The sequence below is a fragment of the Lycium ferocissimum genome, chromosome 9 (assembly GCF_029784015.1).
Source record: "Lycium ferocissimum isolate CSIRO_LF1 chromosome 9, AGI_CSIRO_Lferr_CH_V1, whole genome shotgun sequence".
Taxonomy (NCBI): domain Eukaryota; kingdom Viridiplantae; phylum Streptophyta; class Magnoliopsida; order Solanales; family Solanaceae; genus Lycium; species Lycium ferocissimum.
The window spans coordinates 44892011-44912349 of NC_081350.1; the positions used below are offsets into that span (position 1 = coordinate 44892011).

The following is a 20339-nucleotide window of genomic DNA, read 5'->3' on the forward strand; positions in this document are numbered from 1 at the left end:
TTATTAATGATTCAGCTGAACCTATAGCCCACCCTAGATTTGGCTCGGGGGAGAAAACAAGAAAAGATGCATAGACTTCGAGGTTGATTGGTCTGATTGGTTCTTTGCGCCTAGAATAAGTTTGATTGTATTATATATACAACAACATACCTAGTGTAATCCCATAAGTGGGGTGATCGTATTATATATACGTAATTTTTAATTTCTTTTGTATATCTAAACAAAATTGACCAAAAACAATTACATCACTTGATGCTATAGAACCCACGCTATTTGTACCTCAAGGGGAGAAAACAAGAATAATTGTAAGAAAAATCTCAAGATTGTAGTTGGTGATCTGATTCATTCGTACCTAAGTTTTAGTGATCTGATTCATTTGTACCTAAGCTTTGATGTAGCAAGTAGCAACTATACTTCGATTGATCCTCTTTTATCTAGGTTTTTATAATTGGACCTTGAACCCGTCATAATTGACTGATTCCTAGAATTAAATTTTCCAGTCCTAATAGCTTTGCAATATCAAAAATTTTGAAGGGAATTTAGGAAGCTTTTATTAATGGATAGTTTCTTTTTTTAATTAATTACTTTTTTCGAGTGTCAAGCTTATTAATTCTTGTTATAAACCCAGACGAAAATTGATTTATTCTTGAAAAAGATTTATATATTTAGAAACTACATAATAAAAAATATAAAAAATAAAAAGTGAAAAAAGAAAAACATAACCAAGAAATAATGTCTTTGACTCTTGAAGTAGTAATGAAGTAGGTATAACTTTGATTATCCAAATTTGTGTCAATGCCGATGGCACTTCATTGATTAACTTTTTTGCACTTCTTGTCACAAATTGCCAATACAGAACAAAGTGAGGCAAAAGCAATAAGAAAAGTCACGAAAATGCCTGTGCATCTTTGGTGAAACGTTGTCACTCCTCCAATGAAATTGTTGCCTTTTTTTCTTCTACATTTTTTCTTTCCTGTCCCTTTTTTTTTTTTTTGGGAAGAAAGAAAATGTACTATTTTGTACAGAGAAATCAACATTGTATTCTTTATATCTTGACACACAACAAATGACACAAATATTAGTTATGCTCCATACTCTCAGCCGATAACTTGTTTGATTATCCGGGTCTGTTATACCCAGTTGGTAACATAATACTATCTCTTTAAGATTGTTAGAAAAATAGGCAAACATAAATGAAGAAGAATAGCTTTGAAACGTGAAGAATCGACTTTCCTTAAAAAGATATTATCCGTATACAGATTGAGAAATATATAAGTAATTTCCTTCAGGATACAACATAAATCATGTTTATACCTACAGATTTCGTTTATGCTACTTCAAGAGTGAGATATGTCTGGTCATTTTAATACTTTTGTGTATTACAAACCATCTAACAGTTATTAGGCTGTTACTATGAGAATCTATTTGTCACATCAAAGTAAAAGATCAGATACAGCTATACTGCTTTACCATTTTAAATCGTGGTTGAAGAATGTGATATGAAGTGGAGTAACACTTAACATACTGTATACTTTTTGACTTCGCGCCATTTTTTTTCATTTCGTGCAAAATATTTTAACTGAGGAAAAGATTCGAATCAAATGAAACGATAAATATTTGAAACAATTTTATCATTTCCTGTAAAACATTTTCATAAACAGATTTATGCTGGTAAGTTCAAACGGTATAGTCTGTAGAAGAAAACTCAAGGAAAATAAACTAATAGTAGGACTCGTTAAAAATTATATTATGATAGCGTCATGCTCCTAAATTATAAAATTAGGTTGACCACTAGAGTATAAACGCAAAAATAAAAATTCATCATGGTAAATGCACGATAGACCATTGAGTAGCAACAATAAAAGGATCAATGAGGCCAATTACACTCAACTGCCTCATTCAATCCTCAGCTCAATACACACCAAAAATATTTCACATCTAAAAGTAACGATGATGAAATGAAGTCTCCTCAGATTGATCACCTCTCTGCTCCAAATGACTTTACAGTGTATTTTTCTCATAATACAGAAGCAAAAAAGGTTTCACTTTACCTTTCTTTGCTTAGGTTCTCTTCTTTTGTGTCCCACCTGTGTCGGATTCTCCAAAAATACTGTTGCACCTGTGTCAGATTCTCTAAAAATATACTACTTTTGGAGTATCCGGCACGCACTCATCGACAATTTTACACTACTTTTGGAGTATCCGGCACGCACTCGTCGACAATTTTGAAGAGTGTGAGCAACATAGGTCTTACATAGGCAGAAACTAGTAAAATGGGTTGATGTAAGCAGCTTCAGGATGGTAATGAAAAATTTCTCTCAGCATCATTTCCCGAATCAATGGTTCTGCCATATTCTCATCGATATCAAAACTAAAAGGAAATTGAGCGGGAAGATTGCACGTTGGATCATAAAGACTTGATAGGTAAGGGTGATAGAGAGATTCTGTAACTGTTATTCTCTTTGAGGGATCAAAAACCAGCATTCGCATCAATAAGTCTATTGCTAAAGGATCAACCTGAGGGAAGACAGAAGAAAAGTGTGTTCCTCGAGTAAAAGCAAGAGATCTGATGAATCCTTTAGCCCTTGGGTTATCAATGAAATGAAGATCAGCTTCAGGCTGGATACCAAGGATATTAAGTTTAAGCTGATTGAGGCACTCAGTTCTTGGAAAAGAAGGCTTCCTGCCAAGGATTTCGGAGAAGATGCATCCACCAGACCAGACATCAATGGATGTTCCATAATTGTCACAGCAAAGAAGTAGCTCAGGTGCATGATCCCAACGAGTAACTACATATTCAGTCATAAACTGCCCAATGTCTCTGCTAGTCCTAGCCAGTCCAAAGTCACAAATCTTTAACTCACAGTTAGATTCCCAGGTTTCAGGTCCCGGTCGAAAATGTTGGCTGAATGGAGATATTTCAAGCCACGAAGGAGCTACACATCACAGGAAAAGTGGCTGTTAGCAAGACTGCATTAGAACGATGGATAAGAAGATCAAGAAAGGTGCAGTAATGATTTCAAGCTTGCTTAATGTAGAATCAGACTTCTGATACACCGATGATTAATGCTGGCAAGATAATAGTAATGTCTCTAGAGACTGCGGGATATGCAGTACTAGCTGTGCACGCAAAAATGATCGTTAAGTATCTCAGATTAAGAAAGATTCAATGTTCAAACCAACTTCTATTACCTTCAATACAATCCAATTATTTGCCAACTTCCTTTTGTGGAAACTGGAATTGTTTAGTTCTATAGCCATGATATATGGTGCACAATCAAGAATAAGTGAACTTCAAAAGATAACACATCCAAGAAAAAATCTAGCTTTAAAGCAGGGTTCATTTAGAAGAAAAAAAATAACAATAAATCGCCTCGTATCATCGACCATGCCCAGGACTACTGGCAAACTGCTTGCTTGCTGGAATTTCACTGGAGATTTGATTAGGCAAAAGAAGTGGTGGAAGACCACAGGATGCATATGGTGGACCATTTGGAGGGAAAGAAACAGTACTTTTTTTGCTCAACTTCTGATGTAGGGAAGATTTTGTACAAGATGTAGATTCTCTGATAGATGTCATATGATGGTCCACCATAGAACAGTTCAGTGGACTGGAGGCAGAGAAAGATATGTTATGGTGGCAGGACAATAGCAAAGGAATCTTCAAGGTAAATTTAGCTTACAGATGGATGAATCAGGACAGTCAAGAACTAAACAACTGGCCATGGAAACAAATCTTGAAAACAAAAATTCCACATAAAGTAGCATGCTTTATATGGCTACTAGCTAAGGAAGCAGTGTTGACACAAGAAAATTTGATGAGAAGAGGGTTGCCACTATGCTCCAGGTGCTTTTTTTGTGGTGATGATGCAGAGACAGTCAATCATCTATTCCTACATTGCAAGGTAACAAGACAACTATGAAGATTATTCTTAAATCTTAAAGGTATATCTTGGACTATGCCTGGAAAGATTACAGAGGCACTTCAGAAGCAGGGTTGCAGGCAAAGAACAGATGTAGATGGAGAATTGTCCCCGCAAGCATTTGGTGGACAATCTGGAAGGAGAGACACTCTAGGTGTTTTGAGAATGTAGAAAATAGCATGCAGAAAATCAAGCTGAATTGTATTTTGTTATTATGTTTCTGGTGTAATCAGGTCTATTCCAATGACACAGCCCCCCATCATTGATGCATTAGATTCGATATATGAGTAGGATTTCAGAAAGTAGGAATACCTTTGTAAATACGGTTCAGTACAACCTATGTACTGTTTTGATCAGGATGAAATATAGATACAGTTACCAATTTCAAAAAAAAAAAAAAAAAAAAAAAAAGGAACTCCTTTGGAGAACCTTCAAGCTTAGCAATCCAAGTTTTACGAATTCTCTCACAACTTCTCAAACTACAGGATAAGTGCAGAAGAGCAATATTTTTCTCACATGTTAACATCCATAAGACTTCTTTGGTTACTGCACAATGCACAAATATAAATGTTTTACTAATGTTTAGCACTCTTTGAGTTTCCCAACTTACAAATATATGTACAAGTAGAAACATAAGTTTAAAGGTAGCCAAGGAGAAAGACAATAGCTAGTTCGAATTTAGCAATTTGATATCATTTTACTCTTTTGGTCTGCTTGATACAAGTGAAATTGTCAAGAAGTATAAACTTTTGCCGTTATTTTCCTACAACCCCCCTCCCTCATTTCCCATCTAGATGTCAGTGTTATCAGATAAAACAAAGAATCCTGAATGCAACGAACAGCTAAACATCAAAAAGATGAAGCTCAATCAAGTGATCAAAAACTTAAAATTAAGGGAGAACTAGAAAAGCATGTGTATTATTGTGGCGTAAAAGCAATAAGGACAACAAACAGAAATGAGTTCATAAGCTAACCTTACCTGAAAAAGAAAATACTTGCAATGGTCATTGGACAAAGGCTGCGTCGACTTAATGATATGATTAAGATCTGTATCTATCAACTCATACACCAAATAGATATCCTTGAAACTGCTTCTATGAATAGGCATCATCACATCCTTCAAAGCAATCACATTCTCATGCCTTATATGTCGCAAAAGTTTCAATTCTCTTAGAGTTCTAAGTGCATCAATTCTATTCGAAAACACGTTATTGATCTTCTTAATGGCAGCTCTATCTTTTGTCTCCCTGTTTACTGTATTTGAATAAATTTATTTTCTTCAGGTAAAATAGCAGTTGCTCTGTACTCTTTAGGAGAGAACACAAACAGACAGCTACTCCGTATTCAGTAACAGTACAGTGTTCTTTCAAGGCATAATATACACTCATCAGACAACTAATTAAATCCTGAATTTCTTCATAAACAGTGTGGCTTGCTATAGTGACAACTAAAATATTGTTGAAATATACAGATAAAATCTTAGTGGAATTATTCAAGTAATGCAAATGATTGCTTCCTTTTGGTTTTGGAATATCCACAACTATTCATGCTATGAAGTTAAAAGTTCTTGTAGAAGCCAAAAATATACTAAGTTGCTGGTGCAAGCTCTGACAATCATAAAATATATTGAAACTCTTTCAACTCCTCCAATTATTGGGGAAAGTGGATAAACATTTTATGACTCAAATTTTAGAACTCAGCCGACGCAATATGTATCAATCAACATGTGCGCAATATGTATCAATCAACATGTGGTATTATGAATAGTTAATGAAGGGAGATGCTAATCAATTTACACCAGAATAAACCTCACTATCCCGACAACACGCCAAATCGCACAGAGCTGAAACCATCAATAACCAAATCCAGGCAAGATGCAACATCAAACAGATGAAGAGAACACAAATCAAACTATGAAGCACAAAGGCAGACCAAGAGATCTGACAGATGTTAAATGCAGAATATCAGGAAGCGTATTTCTTCCGATAAAACGACTGCAAGAGAGAACTCAAAGAAAAGGTTGAGCACAGGGGTGACGATATCACAACCCATGGAAAGAGAAAATCGATGGATTAGGTTTAAACAGTCTCACAAAGAGATATACAAAGGAAGACGATGTACCAGAGTAAAAGCAAAGGAAATTTGATGAAAACGATGAGAAGTCCTGTAGGTCACCGCTTTATATATTGTTCTAACTCACAATAAGCATACTCAGAAAATTTCAGCGCAGTGCAGCTGTACAATTTTATCTCATAACATAAAATTAAGCGAAAACACTTAAATGCCCTGCGTGGGCAAGCAAGCATGTCGACAAAGAGGCGTGTACTTCTAACCTCTCATACTAAGCAGCAATACAGGCAAAATGGCAGACAGCATAGATTTTGGTTCTTGCTACGACATAGCATTTGTGAGTTTCCAGCCTTACAAACACCACTCCAGTTAATTTATGAATTAACCATGTTACAGAAAATTCTAACAAAAACAATACACATATTGATTGTGTCGGATAATTTGATTCAAATCAGTGACCAACGGCACAAACAAAGACCCTTTTTCAACGGCTATTGAGACAACTAGAAAATGCAGGCAAATGGTGTACATTTTGGATCTTTAATACCACACAACATCTGTGTTTTTCCCATCTTCCTATCAAACTCCATCTATTTATTCATTTAAGAACTAGTACTGTTTTTAAAAGGAAACATAATTCTAAATTTCTAATTAGAAAAATATAAAGATATTGTGTTTGCATCAAATAATTTGTTTTGGATCAGCAGTATCCAACATCACAAAGCTCCTTTGTAGTCAAAATGTAGAATCTGAGCCAATAATGGCAAAACAAAACATGATAGAAGACCTAGAAGGTCATATTTGCCAGATCTTAAGCAAGATTGCCAGAAAGGGGGAACATACAAGAAACAGGAAGTACGGGTAATATTAGTTAACAAAACGGACATCAATCCTCAACACGCTAATCAAAAGATACAGCAATTTTTTAAGTAACTTAAGTACTAACTTAATACTAGCAAATAGCAACTAACAGCCACACATAAGAGCAGATAGGTGAAGCAGCAACAGATCTACAGCAGTCCATGTAACCAAAGATTTCAGAGTCTGCAATCAGGAAATCACCACAACCATTTAAAGCATGTTGCGTCCAAGAAGCTCTCAAGACACCTGAACAGATATCCATATACGATTCAATCATTCAAGATACCAACGTCAAAAATTTGTAAGACAAATCATTTTCAAAGTAAAGGGGATGGACATAAACCACACTAAACAGCACATTGAATGAAGCTATAAGGGGCTCTACAGAAGATGCACTGGACTAGTGCAAGTAGATCCTCTCCCACCCTGTGGGAGAAAGGAAAACAAGAGGGAAAGAAATCTCAGGTTACTACCATTTCCATAAAAATTTCACAAATACAGTTAACCCCTTCCCATATTTGACGAGTCTCCATTATTCTGTTACCTTAATGGCTTTTCCCAATTGCTATCAAATAGAATGTTTTCACCTTAATTGGGGTAGTATTATAGAAAGCCATAGAACCACGAGCTAAAACATTCCTTTTATATCTTTCACCCAATCTCATCCCGTTGAAGAACTGATACAAGATATGGACTCCGCTACTCATGGCAGGAATGCAGTAAAACAGTTTACACACTCAGCAAACAAGTTCTTGCTACTCAATCAATGTAGAAAATTCACCAGAAATATCAGACAAAACTCAACAGATATCCAAGGAGCAGATCACTGCTAAAGCCAATAAACCTTCCAAAACTGCAGCCCCGTGTCCAAATGCTTTAAAGAAAATACACACACAAGACACTAACCTAAACAGAGAGCAATCGATTCCCAATCGGTCACTCCCAAATTTTTCTTTAAAAAAAAAAAATAGACAGAAAACACAATTTTTTTCTCCTGGATACCTCACAAAAATAACACAATGATTCCCAATGGACTCCCAAATTCTTCTTCAAGAAAATCAGACAGAAATAACACAAGATTTTGTTCTCCTAAATACATCACAAAAATCAAGTAATGGACAACCTACAGCACAAAAAATTTATGCATAGCAATGAAAAAAAGTTGGCTACTTTACTCAAGAACAAGTATGAGGCCATTAGCTCACCAAATAAACATGGAGAAAACACACACTATTCCACGAATTGTAAGCCATGCACTCTCACAAAACTTTTGAACTACACCATATCATACCCAAAAAAAAAAAAAAAGTTGGTAAACCAAGAGTCCTCAGATAGTTGCTCAACATATATATGCATAAAGTAAAGGCATAATACATATAAATGCCCTCAGCTGGCAAGTATGCCCTCCAACTTTGGGTGTGCACAAGTAGGCACCTCAACTTGTATAAAGTTGAACACATAAACACAAATGTTGACGTGGAACTGACATGGCACATAAATTTTGGAGGCGTCTTGATAATCATTTTGTAAGTTAGAGTGTTCATCTGACAAAGTGAAGACAAGTTGAGGTGTCTACTTGTGCACACCCAAAGTTGGAGGGCATACTTGCCAGCTAAGGCCAAGTTTGAGGGCCTGTTTATGTATTATGCCTAAAGTAAATCATATGTCTAATATTAGTCAATCAAACAAACAAATACACAAGGATTATTACCTCAGTACTATGATAGTTGCTCAACGAATATATATGTTTAACAGTCATCAACAAACAAACTCAAAAGGATTATTACCTCAGTAATATGGAGGCATGCCCTGGTACATCCCGGCTCCTGGTGGAACCCTTGACCCGGCTGCTCCTGGTTGTTGTGTTACCTGTGAGGGATAACCATAATTGCCACCATCTGGATAACCACCTCCTGAGCTAGGCGGCATTCCAGCAGCAGAGCTTTGAGGCATCCTGTACCCTCCAGCATTTCCACTGTAATCTCCACCAGCACCACCAGCATACCCACCAGCATATCCACCTGTAAACGATCCCGGTGGTCCTTGGTTTCCATATCCAGGCCCACCAATAGCATGTGGATTCACCATTCCAGGCTGAGGCTGAGGTGGTGGCTGCTGTTGCATTATTCCTGGACCTGAATACCCTGTATACGGACCCAACCCGCTTACAGGAACACCACCAGCACCATAATTTGAACCAGGCATCATCCTATCATCAGTGTTCGGCATTCCTCCAGGCCCCATCATATTCTGTTGCTGCGGCTGTTGCTGCTGCTTCCCCTTCTTATTATCCGTTGCCAATTTACACAACACCTGATGTCCTTCTACCGTCTTAACCGGATCAACTAAAGCCGCCTTAGCTCCCTCCTCAGTCTTATACACGAAAAACGCGAAACCTTTAGCTTTACCCGTTTGTTTATCGAAACCCAATGGTCCTTCTTCAATCTCACCATACATAGAAAAATGATTCAATAACTTCTCACTCGAAATCTCAAACGGAACATTACCAACATAAATCTTCCTAACAGCAACATCAACACCAGCACCACCACCACCAGACTGCAAATTCCCTTTCCCCGACGACGAATTACCAGCAGCAGCAAGCTGTGTAACAGTAATCCTTCCATCTATTTTCTTATTAGGTTCTTTTAAAGAAAGAATAGCACCATCAACATGTTTAAAAGTAACAAAACCATACCCTTTTGATTTCCCTGAACTTTTATCAGTTATAACAATAGCTTCATCTAATTCACCATATACAGAAAAAACCTGTTTGAGTTTATCAGTTGTTGTTTCCCAACCAAGACCACGAACAAATAGTTTACGATGTGAGATATCACCATCAGCTACCTGACGAATAGATTCAAGAATATCAGGGTAACGAAGAGAAGCGTTACGAAGAATTGATACACATTGGTCTTTAGTAAAAGTTTCAAGAATCTTGTCAATGTCTTCAGGGGAAAGAACAAGTGTCAAAGTTGATTCATTGGTTGTGCTGGATGGATAAGAAACGCCGTTTTCATCAGCTTTACGTTTCTTTGTTAGATCCATGGTTGTTGTTGTAAACCCTAGAGGAGAGAGAGAGTGTTTTTGTTTGTTTTGGAATAATATGAAAACCCTACAAGGAAGAAACTGATAACTTTACCTTACTTTACTGCTATATATATAAGGGAAGGGAGAATGTCCACTAAGCCGCCAGACTTAGGACCCCTTTGCGCATAAGAATTATTCACTTTTTCCAAAAATTAGCGTTTGGTCATCAAAATTTTAAATATAATTGAAGTTGTGTTCGAAATTTAAAAAATAAGAAAAACTCTCTTTTTTCACTATCAAAACAAATACATTTCAATAAAAAATACTATTTGCAAAAACTATACCCAAACACGACTCCAACTCCAAAATTTCAGAAAAAGTGAAAAAAAATTTGGTTTCTATGGGCAAACACCTACTTAGTCTCAACTGTCAAGTGTGTCCTCTAATTTTGACCGTGCACAAGTAGGCATCTCAACTTGGATAAAATTGAACATGTAAACACAATTACTGATGTGGTATGTTTTCGTGGTTGTGATCATTATGTAAGTTGGAGTGTTTAACTAGATAAAGTGGAGGCAAGTTGAGGTGTCTACTTGTGCACATTCAAAATTGGAGGGCATACATGATAGTTGAGATTGAGTTTGAGGGCATGCTTGTGTATTATGCTCATATTTTATTTTATTTTTATCTTTTTTACTCCTAATTGAAGTTTTTATACAACGACATACTTCGGGCTCGTTTGGTATAAGAGATAAGGGATAAATAATCTGAGATTAAATATGAGATGAGTTTATCTAACGTTCGGTTGGGATAAAATCGGGATATAACTAGTCCCATCTCGGGATTTATAGTGTTATTTTATCCCTGTTAGAGGGTATGATAACTAATCCCATGATAAGTAATCATGAGATAGCTTGTTTCCAACCAAACGACCTCTTAGTATAATTTCACAAGTGGGGTTTGAAGAGAATATAGTGTACGCAAACATTAACCCTATCTTGGGAGATAGAGAGGTTATTTCTGATAGCTCTAATTGAAGTTTTTATGATTCTGTGAATTCTACTCACACATTTTTGATAAATTTTAAGAAGATAGCAACTAAAATTACTACTCAATATAAGGGAGAAAGTCAATTATTTGTAGTCCTCACATGAATATTTTTGTTTCCCTTCATCCCTAATTAAAATTTTTTATGACTTTGTGAATTTTCTTCACATATTTTTGTAAATTTTAACAATTTTAATAGGCTTTTGGTCATGCAATATATTTTGATTTCAAATCAGCGTTTGTTCATGCAATTTGCATAAAGTTTCAACTTCAACTTCATATCATGATTTTAAATTCAAAATTTTCCAAAAAGGTATGATTTGGTATTCCAAATATTTTTAAATATAAAACTTAACCCATAAGTTTATAGTTTATAAAAAAAAAAGACCCATCATTTTATATATAACGGAGGAGAATGTCCATTTTTTTTATAGTCGATCACATGAATTTTTTTGGTCTCTTTTTACCCCTAATTAAAGTTTTTATGACTTTGTAAATTCTTACATATTTTGATAAATTTTAACAACTTTAAAAACGTTTTTGATGCCACTAAAAATGATGATGATGTAATGGAAAAGAGTACTTTGTTAATATATTGTGTTAGTGGGTGCTCAAAGTAATCACTACCACATAATAAGTCATGTTTTTATCTTATGCACACCATTTAAAAGATTGCTCGCTCTTAGAAAATTAGAAGTGTTTTTCCTAACTTACCTCTAATCAAATTTTACCTTTTTCGAAGTTACCTCTTTTCTAGAAAAGCTACTTAATGATTCTTGATTATGTAAATAAGGACAATTTTGGATGAATAAGATCAATTTCTACTTTAAGTTCTAAAGCACCACTTATTTTGAAACAAAATAAAAAGCCTAAAGCACTATTATTTAGAGACAGAGGGAGTATAATTTGATATTCTTTTCCAATAATTCTTTTTCCATATTCCTTTTCATTTTTTTCCGAGATTTGATATGAGTTCGATTGGAACTTGATTAAGCTGGATTTAGTGATTGCATCATTTTCTTCTCTTTGATTGAACTAATTAGGGATTAATTAGTGTAAAGATAATTAACAAAAGAAAAATTAAATGGATAAAGAAAAAAAATATAAAATTAAAAAATTTCAACGTGGCGCTGCGGGAGTGTGTAACACCTCCCCTTGTGCAACTGGTAATATGAGTATTAAGAAGACATTAAATTCATTTTTTAGATGGTTAGGGGAGTAACAAGTCGCCGATTATTTGGAGTGTGAACTCGTCATTTCGGATATAGTTCAGGGTGCAATCTATATCTTTGCTTTCCTTCTATTGTAATTTTGTTTTGAGTGACCTGTTAGCATATAGAAGTTAAATTAGTAACGAATTCACAAGAAATTGTAGAAATGCTAACCTGTTTAGCCCAATGTAGCTGAAAATCAGGCCTGAGCAATTGCTTCAACATGGCAATATTAAACAAATAGCCATCAATTGAATCATGTTTAGTAATTGGGTCTCTAAATTTCACATAATTATCATATGCTGTAGGATCAATTCCTTGATCATCAAATTGATGTGGAAGATCTTCATACCAAAATTCCACTAATTTTTTCGTATCAACTGTTGGTTCTTTTGCTAGGCTCTGTTTATCAACTAATCTTTGATAAAATTATCCTTTTGAACTTTTTTCCATATTTAATAGTTTTTGTATTTGTATTTTTTGATTCTTTGCGCCTAGTTTTGATGTAGCAACTATACTTCGATTCATCCTCTTTTATCTAGGTTTTTATAATTAGACCTTGAAACCGTCATACTTGACTAATTACTATAATTAAATTTTCCAGTCCTATTGCAATATCAAAAAGTTTGAAGAGAATATAGGAAGCATTTACTAATGGATGGATAGGAGTTACTTTTTGTACTTTTTTTTTTACCAAGTGTCTATCGGAAACAACCTCTTTATCCCACAAATGGAGGGATAAGGTTTTCATACACCCTACCCTCTCCAGACTCCACTTGTGAGACTACACTGGGTATGTTGTTGTTGTTGTTATAATTACTTTTTTCGAGTGTCAAGCTAACTATTTGTCGTTCTAAACTTAGACATTGATTGATTTATTTTGAAAAGAAAGATTTACATATTTAAAAACTATATTACTATAATATTGATAAAAAAGGTACAAAAAGAAAAAATCACCAAAGACTAATGTCTTTTGACTCTTGAAGTAGAAAACGAAGTAGGTAAAACAGAAAGAATGGTGCAAGCAGTGGCGAGCCACACGGACCGAAGGGTGATTAATTAAAAAAATTTACTACATACATAAGTTAAAAAAAAAAAAAAAAAAACTTTTTGTATATATATACATATTATACCTTAAACACTCTTGACAAAATGACAAAATTTCTAACTTCCCAGCTATGTGTAAGAATGTTTAGTTCAATGAAATGGCTTATTGTCTTGCCTTTTTATTATTATTGGCAAACATACATCATCACTGTAGAAGCTAATCAATAATTTATAATGACCTGACTGTATAAATATTGTTTACATCCAGTATAGAAGTTAAACTTCAAAACATAATTTGGTGAAAGCACAATAAAAAACTTTTTAATGTAAAGTGAGTGAGTTCAGCACAAGCCTTTCTGTGCTATATACAAGCCACATTTTTTCAACAACAACAAAAAAAAAATCTCTAAACATTTCAGACATGGCCCGTGCATAAAAAATACAGTAAACCGTAATTTCATTGCTTGTGGAACTGTTCAGTATAAGTACATTTTTCTAAACTGTCTTTTGCTTGTCAATCTCCTGTCTTGCACTCCTGAAACTCTCAACAATTTTGAGAATGAGAGTCAATATATGAACACCAGAGACTACCAAAAACACGCTTTTCTACGTTGGTAAAAATAATTGACAGACTCAGTCGACTATTTCCGATAGACTCCATGGGACAATGAAATAACCAAGATTCAATCCATCTTGAAGTCTTCAAGCCATATAATAACTTCATTCCTCTACAAGTCCAAAGCAGAAAAAGAAAATAGATTAGACACAAAATTACTTTAGAAAGTGACAGAGACACTAAAGGATCATAAAATATTAGGCAAACACACGCAAAAACCTTTCATCACATGAGAAAATATTAGCAACACAATGTCATACTAATCTTATCGACCGATCAATCATCTATGTCTCAATCTCAAAATAATTGGGAATAGTAGAAAGTTGTAATGACGTAATTTTTTTTTCTTTTATGATCTATAAATTCCCTCTTGATAACTGGATACAAGCTGAGATCATATCTCAGCCAATCGGAGAAATTTAGTAAGAGACCACTGGAAGTTGAACTTAACAATCTTTCCTACCTGAGACGTAGCTTTAATCATCCAGATGATTTTTATTTTTATTTTTTATGATTACATGCTATGTTGTTCAAGACTCTCCAAAAATGTTGTCGTACCCGTGTTGGATCCTCTCCAAAAATGCACTACATTTGGAGGATCGGGATCCGACATACACCTGTCGATATTTTTGAGAGTCCGAGCAACATAGATTACAGGGCATGTTCATGTATATGCATCTTAAATTTTGATGAAAACATTATGTCAATTCTCTAATAACATTATAAAGAACCAGCTAGATATAAGAGACGTGCATAGTTCGTCTTGAAGGCCATAATCGGAAAGGGAAACAGAAAAACGAAAAGAAGATTTGTTTTCTAAAGCAAAAGAATAACTTATGGAGAGATGAAATGAGACAAATATAGTACTCCAGTACATAGGACATACCATTATAAACTTCCACGTGCGACCAGGATCATTGTAGCGAGCAAGCATACAACCAGATTGAGGTTTGAGACCGTCTTTTATAAGACTGGATCGGAGTTGTTTCTCCTTTTCTTGAACAGCATCATCTGTTGGTTTTCCACTAAATTTTAGTGCAGCAGCGATGCCTCCTTCCGTTTTCCTTAAGCTAATACCTTCTTTATTGGGAGCTGGTAAGCTATTCAAAAAAAGGCTTTAATTTCCATTGTTCTCATTTTAACAAAGAAAAGAACTAAAGTACAACTCTTACACACAGAGGCAGACGAGGCTTCTGACTAGGTTCAGCTGAACTTAGTATTTTCAGCGCAAAACATAGATATATGTGAAAACACTAAACTTTAAAAATTATATTTGGGCCCATATTCTCAAAAGTACAATTGATTAGATCAGTGGTAAGAATCTCAAAGATTTAACCTATCAAGTTCAAAGTCTACATCCGCCTCTGGGCTTACACATGCATGTTCTACGTCAGGACATAGGTTCTTCACTATTTTCACACAGTGTGAGAAGGTTTCGTATATATTAAATAATAAGACATGTTACCTGCTCAAAGATTTATCCGATGGGAGAACTATTTGGATTGACACTTTAGATTTTTCAGCATCAAATGCCTGAGTGAAGACAGGAGTAGTCATCGGTATCTTCTCTGTCGTTGAATTTTTGCCAAATATGTACCTATACATAGATGAGTTAATACTGATCTACCAATCTGTTATACAAAACATCACAGACGGGCAGCCCGGTGCATAAAGCATCCCGTGTTAGCAGGGTCCAGCGGCCCCAAGGGTTGTGATGTAGACAGCCTACCCTAATGCAAGCATTAGTGGCTGCTTCCACGGCTCGAACTCGTGACCTATAGGTCACACCGAGACAAATTTACCGGTGCTCCAAGGCTCCCCTTCTAAAAAACATCACAGGAGATTTAACAAAACATAGAAGAAGAGGAAGGAGAAAAATAGTTGGTTATCTTACCCCGCAACATCATTGAAACCTCTATTTCCTGCGAGATTGTCGGCTTCTGTTTCTACAACTATGAAAGGATCATATTTCCTTACCTGCATTAAACAAATTAAAATTACGAGCATTTTACATCGTAAATTTTAGCAAGCAGTGGACCTACTACTTTAAATCCTGAATCCATCTCTTTAAAAACCTTATAACTCTAATGCAACGGTTCAGCTAATTTTTTGGACAATCCAAGCAACATAGGCTAAAGGTAGTAGACAACATTCAAAGATATAAGTAGTTGCGATTCTTAGCTTGGAGTATGATACAATAAGATAAATACTACAAACCTCGTAAGCTGCTGTTTTTCTTAGTATCTGATAACTGGGCGTTTCCAAGTCGGGGGTCTTGTAAATCCTTAACTGCTCAAATTTTGCATTCCAAATTAAAATAAGGTCCAAGAACTTGAAAGCTACGTTGCTCTGACTCTTCAAAAATGGCAGCCGATGCGTGTCGGACCTCTAAAAGTCGTGCATTTTTGGACGATCCAACACGGCCAGGGCAGAATTTTTGGAGAATCCGACCAACATAGCTTGAAAGCATAAACTTTGCTAGTTTGATAGCACACCTGTTTCATGACCTCGAACAAACCTTCTAGAGAAAAATAATCATTATTCTGAATCGAATCCCAGTAGTCCTGCAGATTTCAACAAGAGTTGGTAACTAATCCACAAGGCGATTCAATTAATCGAATTTGCCTCGAGGAAGAGCGAAGAATCAAACCACGTGACTGTTAAACTTGTTCGTTTTAGGATTGACGCCCATAACGGAAGTGCCTGTGAAGACTAATTCAGGTTTCCATGGAAGAAGAACGAACTTCATCACCATAGTCCACCTTGTAGTTATTTCATAGGGCCCTGTCTACAGCAAACTCAATCACTCCAAAAAAATTCAAGTTCCACAATCTATGCATTGCATTCCTTAAAAACACAAGTTAGGTAGCACAAAGCAAATATATTGAATGAAACTTCTGCTCTAATACAAAACTATAGTACAGTACATTTACAATTTTTAATTTAACGAATTGCTTTCTACGAGTCTTTTTTTAGCGATCACTCGTTATCACAATCTAAATCAGCCTATGTAAGCTTCATAAACATAGTCGGTCCAGACAGGGGCGGATGTAGGCTTGAATACACGGGTTCGGCAGAATTCAATACCTTTGGCTCAAACTCTATATATCTGTTAAAAATTCACTAAATATGTACAAAAATTAAATTCAGATTCTTGTTACTAGCACTTGCAGTCGTTGTCCTAGAATCCAGAACCATGAATTTCAAACCCTACATCCGTGTCTGGGTTCCGACACTAGAAAACATAAAACAGAAAACTTATTACGAATCATCTAAAATGAATGAGCGGGACGCATGCTGAATTCATATAGCTGACTGCCAACTAATTTAGGATCGAGGCATAGTTGATTGATTGTTGTTGACTCACTTAAACAATCAGAAACAGTTTAGACAACTAAAGACAGGCCCTTTCCCTTGGTCATTAGTTCATTTGTGTCTCAACATTTAACAAACAGGAGAGTAATATTCTGCCAGAGCAGTAACTGTACTATAGGTGTGATACGTACTAAGTTCTTAAATATCAGTGCAACACCCTCAACCAACCAAAAAGAAAGTAAAAAAAAAAAAAAAAAAAAAAAAAAGAGAAGAAGAAGAAGAAGAAAATAAGAAAGAATGGAAAAAGCAGTTCGAACAACTAATGGATCTAACTTAGGGATAATTTCAATAATATACAATCCAGCATAAAATATTACATCCACGTAGCCATATTTTAAATTTACATCCGCATAGCCAACTTTTTTTGCGACAGTGTATACACACGATATACAACATTATGCACATACTGTAGACAATGTATCAACCTTGTATAAAACTGTATAGTAATGTATAAGAGGGCCGTTTCGGGTAAGATTAGAACTATGGGTCATTTCGGGTAAATATTTTCACCAAATAGACATAGAGTGTTATTTTCCTTATATACACCAATAATATAAAGAGTAAATCAGTATACTTCAACTGAGTTTAACTTATATACGCTGACAATATAAATAAATTTTACAAGTTAGGTCATCTCTTTACCTGTTGTAGCAGATAATCTGCCTTAATTTATCTAATGGTGTAAAAATTTCTTTACACCGCCATGATACAAGTTAAACTTGATTTAACATGTTGTACCATCTAATTTGCTAATACCACTTTATATGGACAGTTGCTTGTAATTATCCGAGTTGCAAGAGTAAATTTTGTACACTATCGGTGTATAAAAGTTAATTTCATTACTAATTTCCAAGATACTAATACAATTTTTTATTTATTACTTGCATTTATATGAAGTGTCACGATATAAAAGTTAAACTCATAACCATTTTTCCAAGATAGAATACCACTTTTTATGGACGGTTACTTATAGTTATCTATTTTGTGTATTGTCGGTTTATAAAATTAGTTAAACTCAGAACAATAATATTAATTCATATAAATGCTAACCTGTTTAGCCCAATGAAGCTGAAAATCAGGCCTGAACAATTGCTTCAACATGGCAATATTAAACAAATAACCATCAATTGAATCATGTTTAGTAATTGGGTCTCTAAACTTCACATAATCATCATAAGCCTTACGATCAATTCCTTGATCATCAAATAGATGAGGAAGATCATCATATAAAAATTCCACTAATTTTTTCATATCAACTGTTGGACTTGTTACTAGGCTCTGTTTATCAACTAAACTTTGATAAGTTATCCACTTGAATTTTTTTCCATATTTAATAGTTTTTGTATTTGTTTTTTTTGGGGGTGTGAGAAAAACTGAAGTGGGGTGGCATTGCTGGAAAATAGTTTGCCGGTGAAGTGATGGTAGGAAGATGAGGTTGGAAAGTTGTGAAATGGCCATTTGTTTTTTAGTCCTCTGTTCTTGTTTTGTTTTGTATGTTTTAAAAGGATGTCTTTCGGCTTTCGTGTCATAAATATTGGCCATAGAAAGTATTGGTTGGGAATTTCTGCAGCCTTTTTTTTTTTTCTCTTTTTCGAAAGAACTCTTTTGTTTAGAATTCAAACAAAAACTACTCTCACACCAAAAAAAAAAAAAAAAAAATATTACAATCACTTAGCCATATTTTGAGTTTACATCCGCATAGCCAACTTTTTTCAACAGTGTTTATACACACGATATACAACATTATACACTTACCGTAGACAATGTACAAACTTGTATAAAAGGGTATAATAATGTATAAAAGGGTCATTTCGAGTAATATTAGGAATATGAGACATTTCGAATAAATATTTTCTCGAAAAAAGACAGAGAGTGTTATTTACCCTTGAAGAAATACACCATCCCTCATTTTATGTGTGTCTTATAATTGTCAAACACAAAATTTTAAAATGTGAGAATCTCTTTTCAAATTTTGTTGATATAGTATTAAATTAAAGATGTATATACCTTATTAAAAGTATCATTTGAATTTTATGGTCTTAAACATGTCATATTCTACTAACGTTTACTTGTTGTTATCTCGTAACCAATTTTCTAAGATATTAATACCACTCTTTATGGATGTTTACTTGTTGTTATCTGAGCTGACAGAGTAATTTTTATACACTACATCAGTGTACAGAAGTTAAACTCATAACCGATTTTCTAAGATACTGAATACACTTTTTATGGACGATTATTTGTAGTTATTTGAGCTGACTGAGTATATTATGTACACCGTCAGGGTCTAGAATTTAAACTCGTAACCAACTTTCAGAAACACTAATGCTCCCGTTGTTTCAATTTGTTTGTCTTACATTTCCTTTAGTCCGTTTGATAAAGAATGTCTCTTTCCTTTTTTGGCAATTCTTTAATGACACGTTTAAGACCACAAGATTAAAGGGCGTTTTGGTACGCTCTATATATTTTTAATTCAAAACCACAAGATTCAAAAGTCTTTTTCACTTTCTTCAACTCAGTGCCAAGTCAAAATCTGATTAACAAATTAGAACGGAGGGAGTACAATTTTTTATGGACTATAATTAGCGTACAGAAGTAAAGCTCATAACCAACTTTGGGTGATACTAACAACACTTTTTAAGGACAGTTATAGTAATCTAAGATTAGTAAATTTTGCACATTGTCAGCCTATATAAGTTAAACTAATAATCAATATTCAAGATACCGATAAGCATCACTTTTTATCGATGGTTATTTGTAGTTACCTGAGCTGATAGAGTAAATTTTTATTGGTTGGGAATTTTTCAGTTTTTTTTTTCTTTTTCAAAACTCTTTTGATAAGAATTCAAACAAAAACGACTCTCACACCAAAAAATTAATCTAGAAAACACCTTTGAAAAAATACATCATGCGTTTCATTTTATGTGTCTTATAATTGTCAACACAGAATTTTAAAATGTGAGAATTTCTTTTCAAATTTCTTTGATATTTTATAAATTAAAGGTGTATATAACTTATTAAAAGTATCGTTTGAATTTTATGATCTTAAACCTACCGTATTCTACGGAGGGCCTACATTCACCTCATAACCCATTGCGTCCAACACATCAATGTATGTAAGCTTAAGAAACTGGTATTGACATTTCGATATATATA

At 34.6% G+C, this 20339-nt stretch overlaps 2 protein-coding genes and 1 pseudogene across 5 annotated transcripts; all 3 read right to left on the reverse strand.

The window, feature by feature from the left end:
• Window positions 1-1720: 1720 nt before the first annotated feature.
• LOC132031949 (mitogen-activated protein kinase 7-like) lies at window positions 1721-7116 on the reverse strand (annotated as a pseudogene).
• Window positions 2791-9987, reverse strand: LOC132031042 (UBP1-associated protein 2C-like). Of its 3 annotated transcripts, none has more exons than XM_059420886.1 (2): window positions 8642-9987; window positions 2791-2936 (listed from the first exon to the last, which is right to left on the reverse strand). In XM_059420886.1, the coding sequence occupies exon 1, from the start codon at window positions 9903-9905 to the stop codon at window positions 8643-8645; it is 1263 nt and encodes a 420-aa protein (XP_059276869.1). In that variant the 5' UTR covers window positions 9906-9987; the 3' UTR covers window positions 2791-2936; window position 8642. The 3 variants fall into 3 exon arrangements, with proteins under 3 accessions (XP_059276869.1, XP_059276870.1, XP_059276868.1); XM_059420887.1 differs by lacking the exon at window positions 2791-2936 and adding an exon at window positions 5064-5177; XM_059420885.1 differs by lacking the exon at window positions 2791-2936 and adding an exon at window positions 6703-7100 and having other exon boundaries at window positions 8642-9986.
• A 3591-nt stretch (window positions 9988-13578) lies between these two features.
• On the reverse strand, window positions 13579-18663 carry LOC132031044 (heme-binding-like protein At3g10130, chloroplastic). Of its 2 annotated transcripts, none has more exons than XM_059420888.1 (8): window positions 18234-18663; window positions 16459-16596; window positions 16304-16372; window positions 16026-16097; window positions 15703-15785; window positions 15274-15405; window positions 14695-14908; window positions 13579-13920 (listed from the first exon to the last, which is right to left on the reverse strand). In XM_059420888.1, exons 1-8 carry the CDS (start codon window positions 18639-18641, stop codon window positions 13876-13878), a joined length of 1161 nt encoding a protein of 386 aa, XP_059276871.1. In that variant the 5' UTR covers window positions 18642-18663; the 3' UTR covers window positions 13579-13875. The 2 variants fall into 2 exon arrangements, with proteins under 2 accessions (XP_059276871.1, XP_059276872.1); XM_059420889.1 differs by having other exon boundaries at window positions 13633-13920; window positions 16459-16592; window positions 18234-18373.
• Window positions 18664-20339: the final 1676 nt, after the last annotated feature.

Coding starts and splice junctions, on each gene's coding strand:
- LOC132031042 (XM_059420886.1), bottom strand. CDS start 9,905: ATGGATCTAACAAAGAAACGTAAAGCTGATGAAAACGGCGTTTCTTAT.
- LOC132031044 (XM_059420888.1), bottom strand. CDS start 18,641: ATGGCCATTTCACAACTTTCCAACCTCATCTTCCTACCATCACTTCAC. Junction 16,098..16,303: donor TGTTCGAGGTCATGAAACAG/GTGTGCTATCAA, acceptor AAATTTGAGCAG/TTAAGGATTTACAAGACCCC. Junction 15,786..16,025: donor GAAAAACAGCAGCTTACGAG/GTTTGTAGTATT, acceptor TGTTTAATGCAG/GTAAGGAAATATGATCCTTT.